Source organism: Palaemon carinicauda, chromosome 39 (genome assembly GCF_036898095.1).
Source record: "Palaemon carinicauda isolate YSFRI2023 chromosome 39, ASM3689809v2, whole genome shotgun sequence".
NCBI lineage: Eukaryota > Metazoa > Arthropoda > Malacostraca > Decapoda > Palaemonidae > Palaemon > Palaemon carinicauda.
The window spans coordinates 54,679,578-54,687,077 of record NC_090763.1 but is presented as its reverse complement, the minus strand read 5'-3'; the positions used below and the strand labels follow the sequence as shown (position 1 = coordinate 54,687,077).

The 7,500-nt window shown below is 32.5% G+C and overlaps 1 protein-coding gene across 4 annotated transcripts in view; it reads right to left on the bottom strand.

The window, feature by feature from the left end:
- The window catches only part of LOC137631202 (uncharacterized), a 314,914-nt gene that overhangs the window by 254,441 nt on the left and 52,973 nt on the right, over positions 1-7,500 (bottom strand). Inside the window, exon 1 of one of the 4 annotated variants that reach the window (XM_068362949.1) lies at positions 2,910-3,505. The exons of the other annotated variants lie outside the window; for them this stretch is intronic. Coding sequence (XP_068219050.1) covers positions 2,910-2,937 — 28 coding nt within the window. The 5' untranslated portion in view covers positions 2,938-3,505. Of the gene's footprint in view, positions 1-2,909; positions 3,506-7,500 lie in introns of those variants that run through there. 4 annotated transcript variants of the gene reach the window in all.

Sequence of the window (7,500 nt, the reverse complement as noted above, 5' to 3'; positions counted from 1 at the left end):
TATATACATATACATACACGAATACAAATCATATATGCACCTTATATATACTAGTACATATAAATATATAAATATACATATACATATACATATACATATATATAATATATATATATATATATATATACTATTATTTATATATATGTGTGTGTGAGTGTATTGTATATTTGTGTATATACACTTACTCGTATGACGAAAAAATAACAAAGGGACCATTGTTTCCTACCTGGGAACAAGGTCAAATGAAATTGCTCTAAACATTTTTATTTTGAAACTTTGTTAAACAGGAAGGACCTTCCATAATCTAACTCCATTCAGTTTAACAGGCTTTTTGCTCAAATCCTGGAATAACATTGTCAAATTAAATTAAGTCGACTCGACCTGATGTCAAAAAGGCTTATACATGAAGATTTAGTTCCCCTAATTTTAGCATTGTTTCGGTAATCTGAGTGGAGACAGAATTTGCAATTCTATATCATACGTATTCATATATAGAAGGACAATTGATAGTTTACTGTGCAAAAAAAAATGTATTTACGTTGAATTTTTTAAATATTTTATCCAAAAGGCAAAAGAAGTTTTTTAATTTATTTTTTTTTGGTGAAAATGTTTAAATAATTAAATCAAGACTATTGATTTTATTTTAACTTCCCTATAATAATGTATGTATGTATGTATGTATTTATTTATTCTAACTTCCTTATAATGTATGTATGTATGTATGTATGTATATGTGTATGAATATATGAATCTGTTTATTAATATTCGACAATTTTCCACCCATAAACCTGGTACATTATTTGAAGCTAAGAAAGCAATTTTTCAATAAGCAAATGAAGGGAAAACCAACCCCTTTCAACTGATATCAGAGAAAAGTAAAATATCCCCTCATTAATTCTGTTATCCATATGTGGAATATGAATCATCGTATTGATCATGAAGCCAAACTATAGCCGGACATATTTCCAAGGATTGTGAAGATCTGATGATCCTCTGGTCTTCTTCTTCTTCTTCTTCTTCTTCTTCTTTTATTCAAGAGTTGTTCGATGTGAAAATTGTTTCTGCTCAACGTTTGGAACCATTGTTCAGGGCGTGTATGTAAAATATGACTATACTTACAGTATATATGGATATACATATATGTGTACAAATATGTATACATACAGTATATATAGACATATACGTGCAAATAAAACCATGTATGTATGTGTGTGTATATATATATATATTATATATATACAGTATGTATAAATTTATTTACAATATTCATACATACACATATATACATAGGCTAAATACGTATAAATATACACTTATACACACACACATGTATATGTGTGTGCGTGTGTGAGTGGGTGTGCACGCATATTTTATCAGTATTTCACCAATGATACAGCAGTTAAAAATTCAATGTAGAATTTATCGTTATGTTATGAAGTTATGCTCGGGTAAGGAAAATGGCTTATTGATGGCATACATACATACATACAGTACATACATATATATGTGTGTGTACCTACTGTATACACAAACACTTATACAGTATGATTATAAGACATACATACATAAAAAACATACGTACATATATACATACAAATGATGAATGTATGGGCGTGAGCACGATTTCATGCTTACAGTATATACGTACAGTATTGACAAAAAATTCTATTAAATATAGTAAGACTTATATACATATACAGTATATATATATATATATACTATATATATAAATATATATATATGTATATATATATATATATGTATATATATAAATTATATATATATACATATATATTTATATATATATATATGTGTATATATATAAAATATATATATACATATCTATTTATATTATATATGTATATATTATACATATATATATATATATATATATATAAAGAGAGAGAGAGAGAGAGAGAGAGAGAGAGAGAGAGAGATCTTAAAGCTAGATAGACATGATAGTATACAGTACTTTTCACAAGGGAACATTGTTACAAAAAAAATAGTAATCCAAAAAAAGTCACATTTTCTACATCAAAATAAGGTATTTACACATACCAACAAACGATTTCTACAAGGACCCACAAAAACACTAGAGAATAAAAAAAAACACCACACACAAACATCTATAGAAAAGCCAGGCATAGAATTCATGCAAGTGTTCATGTCATGTAAGCCATCGTGAGTGCGCCATGACCTCACGAATGACATTTCACTCGTGGCTTTTTTTAGGTCGACCGGTTTTCTGGTCCCACTGTGTCTCTCTCTCTCATCCCCCTTCACAAGCTTCTTTTAGCCTTTCTCTTTAGCAGAGTACCTACAAACCACGGCTGAGGGAGGTGATGGGTTGATGGCTTTGTTTTTGGCTAACTAATAAGTCAGTCCACTTAGGGACGAGTGAGTGTATTTTTTTTTTGGATTTAAGGCATGTGTTTTTTTTTTCTTTGTGTACATAGTGTATATACCTTTATATGAAAGGACATACACACAGATATATATATATATATATATCTGTGTGTAAGCATATCTTTATATAAAAGAACACACACACACATATATATATATATATATATTTATATGTATACATATATATACATATATATATACACACATATATTATATATATATATATATGTATATACATACATATATATATATATATATATATACATACTCTATATTCATGTGTACACATAAGTGCCTAGATCCAGTAACATGTATATACAAATACATTCTAGAGGATGAACTGGGACATGTATATGAACATAGGCATATACATATATGACATGCATGTGGGTCTGTATATTTGTATGTCATCTGGCTAGTTAGTTCTATCAAACTTGCCTAAAAAAACTATCTAAGAAGGAGAGATCTATATCCTTTATCCACTGACCTGAGCGATTGCTTACCTGTCTTAACCTGGATAGCCTTCTTCATTGTCAATTATTTAAGAGAGAAACAACCGCTATAGTAAATTAACCTTTATGGTTTTGTGCTTTAAATATAGTGATTTAGTGTTGCGAAAGAGAATGAGTGCAACGGAATTCTGCAACATGTCACTCAAATATATTTCCTTTTTTTTCCGTCGTGGAGGCTTCGCGTGCGTGCAAGTGTAAAACAACGTTTGGGGGGTAAACCAGTTCGAAAATAAGGAAAACAACTTTTTTTAGGGGGGGATCTAGAACAGGACAAACGTTTCCCTGGGAGAAGTGTAGCAGCGCCGGCGGGCTTAAAGGGTTTGCCAGCCGCCCACGATCAAGGTCCGCTCACTAGAATGTCAGCAGATTCCATTTTCCAGGACACGGGATTTTGCAACGAGTCGGGCGTCGCTTTGCAATTCCGCACTCGCGAATCTCCTCCTCCGAGGATATCTGCTCCGCAGGGGGGTGCAAGAGTCCGAGAGAATTATTCCTGGAAGCGCAGAAACGCGACTGGAAGGAGGTCTCGCCGAGATATACGCTTTTGTTCGCCACGCCGCTTTCCAGAGACACACCTTACACCGCCGGCTGCCAGACGAGTACTGACTTAGTCAGGGCCCCCTTTCGCTCTCTCTCTCTCTCTCTCTCTCTCTCTCTCTCTCTCTCTCTCTCTCTCTCTTTCTGCCCAGCGATGCCTCTATTGCTTCTCTTACTCACCTCCTACCTTCTACTCGATTCTCTTTTCGAAGCCCAACCACCCACCCAATTGTATTCCTTCTCCTACTCCACCCACCCATTTCATTCTCTCGTTCCCTCATTCACCCATACATTGCATTTGCTCACTCTTCACACGCCCTTTACATCGATTTTTCCATCCTCCCCATCCTTCGTCTTTCCCTCGCTCGCCATTTCATGGATTATTGAATAATAAACTAAAAATGATGTAGGGCAGTTAACACCATTTTAGGGGACAGAATTCCTCTATCATAAATCGCCTTTACTAGACTTGTCCGTGTTTAATCCTTCGTATTCATCTCTCTCTCTCTCTCTCTCTCTCTCCTCTCTCTCTCTCTCTCTCTCTATATATATATATATTTAATATATATATATATATATATATATACATACATACATATACGTGCTATATTATACGATCATACTTTTATGTATATATACTGTACATTACATGCATATACAATAAATCCCCTAATACAAGAGCATATACACATGCTTATACACACAGGTTCATACCTAATTACATGATATAGATATATATATATACAGTATATAAACATATATATACTGTATATATATTATATATATATATATATATCTAGCATGATTTATGACAAAGAATTATTTACACTAAAGACTTTACCCTCTCATACCAACAGTGAATGAATCTGTAAAGGATTGAAATATTTTAAGACGATACACATTTCAATACACACTACAAGTAATGAGATTTCTTATATCCGGATTATGGTATAGCAAAGATTTAAAGGAAATAGTCCAGTAAATATTTTCCCGACAATTAAAATTCTCCCTTTCTCCATCAGGAAATGGAGACATAATTGATTATAAATATAAGGATGAGATGCCTATTAATAAAAAGGAAGGTAATAATAATAATAATAATAATAATAATAATAATAATAATAATAATAATAATAATAATAATAATAATAATAATAATAATACAAGAAAACATTCTTAGGAAAGTTGAAATACTCTACGGAATATAGACACCATATTTCACTTATAAGATCCAAAGAATCCAAAGGTCACTCATGAATTATTATTATTATTATTATTATTTACTTACTAGGCTACAACCCTAGTTGGAAAAGCAGGATGCTATAAGCCAGGGGCTCCAACAGGGAAAATAGCTCAGTGAGGAAAGGAAAAAAGGAAAATAAAATGTTTTAAGAAGAGTAACAACAATAAATATCTCCTATATAAACTATAAAAACTTTAACAAAACAAGAGGAAGAGAAATAACATAGGAAAGTGTGCTCGAGTGTACCCTCAAACAAGAGAACTCTAACCCAAGACAGTGGAAGGCCATGGTACAGAGGCTATGGCACTACCCAAGACTAGAGAACAGTGGTTTGATTTTGGAGTGTCCTTCACCTAGAAGAGCTGCTTACCATAGCTAAAGAGTCTCTTCTACCCTTACCAAGAGGAAAGTGGCCACTGAACAATTACAGTGCAGTAACCCCTTGAGTGAACAAGAATTGTTTGGTAATCTGTGTTGTCAGGTGTATGAGGACATAGGGGAATATGTACAGAATAGGCCAGACTATTCGTTGTGGATGTGTGTAAGCAAAGGGAAAATGAACCGTAACCCAGAGATAAGGATGCAACGTAGTACCATCTGGCCAGTCAAAAGACCCCATAATTCTCGAGGGGCAGTGTCTCAACGAGTGGCTGGTGCCCTAGCCAACATACTACCAATAAATACAGAAGATACAATGACTGCTCTTTTTAAAATTCAAAGGCTAGTAAGTCCATCCATATACCAAAGGCACTTCCCCCAATTTTGGGGGGTAGCCGACATCAACAAAAAAAAAAAAAAAAAAAAAAAAAAAAAAAAAAAAGAGAGAGAGAGAGAGAGAGAAAAAAAAAAAGGGGGGGGGACCTCTACTCTCTACGTTCCTCCAGCCTAACCGGGGACTCAGCCGAGTTCAGCTGGTACTGCTAGGGTGCCACAACCCCAACCTCCCACATTTTCCACCACAGTATAATCTATAAACTAGCATTCTGCTAGGAAACTGTATTTCCTACTTTGATTATATAAAATTGCGAAATAAAGAATGTAAATGAAATAAGTTATTGGATATTCATACAGATCGAAGTCCCAGTTGAGCGGACGATAGATGAACTTTACAAGTCTGTTTAAATGTCAGGAGTATTAGCTGTTGATGTTATAGCTGTGAAAAAAAAGTTGTGCTTGATTTTACAATGAATATGTCATCTCTCTAAACTTGATTTCATTGTTATTTCATCTCCTAAAACCTCTCAGACTTTCAATATATATATATATATATATATATATATATATATATATATATATATATATATATATATATATATATATATATTCAAAATAATATCAACATGTTCTTTATTTAATCTATTATAGTTATGCTACTGATTAATTTCGCTCTATGGAGCTTGTTCCTATTTTTTAACTTTAATCTTGATTTTTCCTTCTTTATATATGTTTGGTATTTAGTTTCTTCTTATCTACAACAACAACAACAACAACAACAACAACAACAATAACAATAATTACAACATGCCACATTTTCTAGTCCAACAGAGTACAAAGGCCTCGGAAATGTCCTTATTCATGTCTAGGCTTTGCCAATTCTCATACACACGCTGCCCATTTTTTTGTCTAATCGTTCAGAGCAAGCCAACCTAGTAGGGGTGTCCCCTGACTAGTACAGCTTTACTGATCATGACAATACACAAACCCTTTCACTATGTTAAGGTATCCCAACTCGTTAAGTAAATGTCTGACTATCTCATCATGACAACTTTCTCCATCTCTTAGTTTACGATTCCAGAATATGTCCTCACACTCGACTGTTCAGTCTCTCCGTGCAATACGAACTTCTCCAAAGTATTCCATAACTTGCAATAATGCCAAAGTTCTCTCTCTCTCTCTCTCTCTCTCTCTCTCTCTCTCTCTCTCTCTCTCTCTCTCTCTCTCTCTCTCTCTCTCTCTCTCTCTCTCGTGGTCGGTTAAACTCGATACATTCAAAATCAAACTTATCTTGATTATGAAAGTTTTAATTTCGCCATCGTTTTTCATTTAATTTTTTTTTATTCTACTGACATGAATTTCTTACTTGTTTCAAAATTAATTTCTAAATTGGAATTTTCATTTATATATATATATATATATATATGTATATATATTATATATATATATATGTAAGTATATATATACATATATATATATATATATATATATATATATATATATATATATATATATATATATAATTTTTAATCAATTTTAAGTATCACCTACATATATGCAACATTTATTTTGGAATCTATTTATGATTTTAGTCGTCTCATCGAAGCTTGCTTTTTTTTTTTACCAAATCAAAACCCTTTTGCCCTGATCAGCAAATAGATGTTATCATTTACATATGAAAATTGGAGCTAAAATAGCTAATTACCCGTAATTATCCTTCGTGTCAGTAATTGCAGAAACTATTGCTTAATGAACCTGTTAGTTAGTTTAAAAAGGATCAATAGCTTAATTAGCTTCCAGAATGCTATATCGATATTATTATTATTATTATTATTATTACTAGCCAAGCTACAACCCTAATTGGAAAAGCAAGATGCTATAAGTCCAAGGGCTCCAACAGGGAAAAATAGCCCAGTGAGGAAAGGAAATACGGAAATAAATAAATGATGAGAATATATTAACAATACAGTATATCATTCTAAAAACAGTAACAGCGTCATAACAGATATGTCCTATATAAAGTGGATGATTAACTTTACACTATCATTTATGTATGGGGAGGATTAGCCGTTGTTTTTATTATTGTTG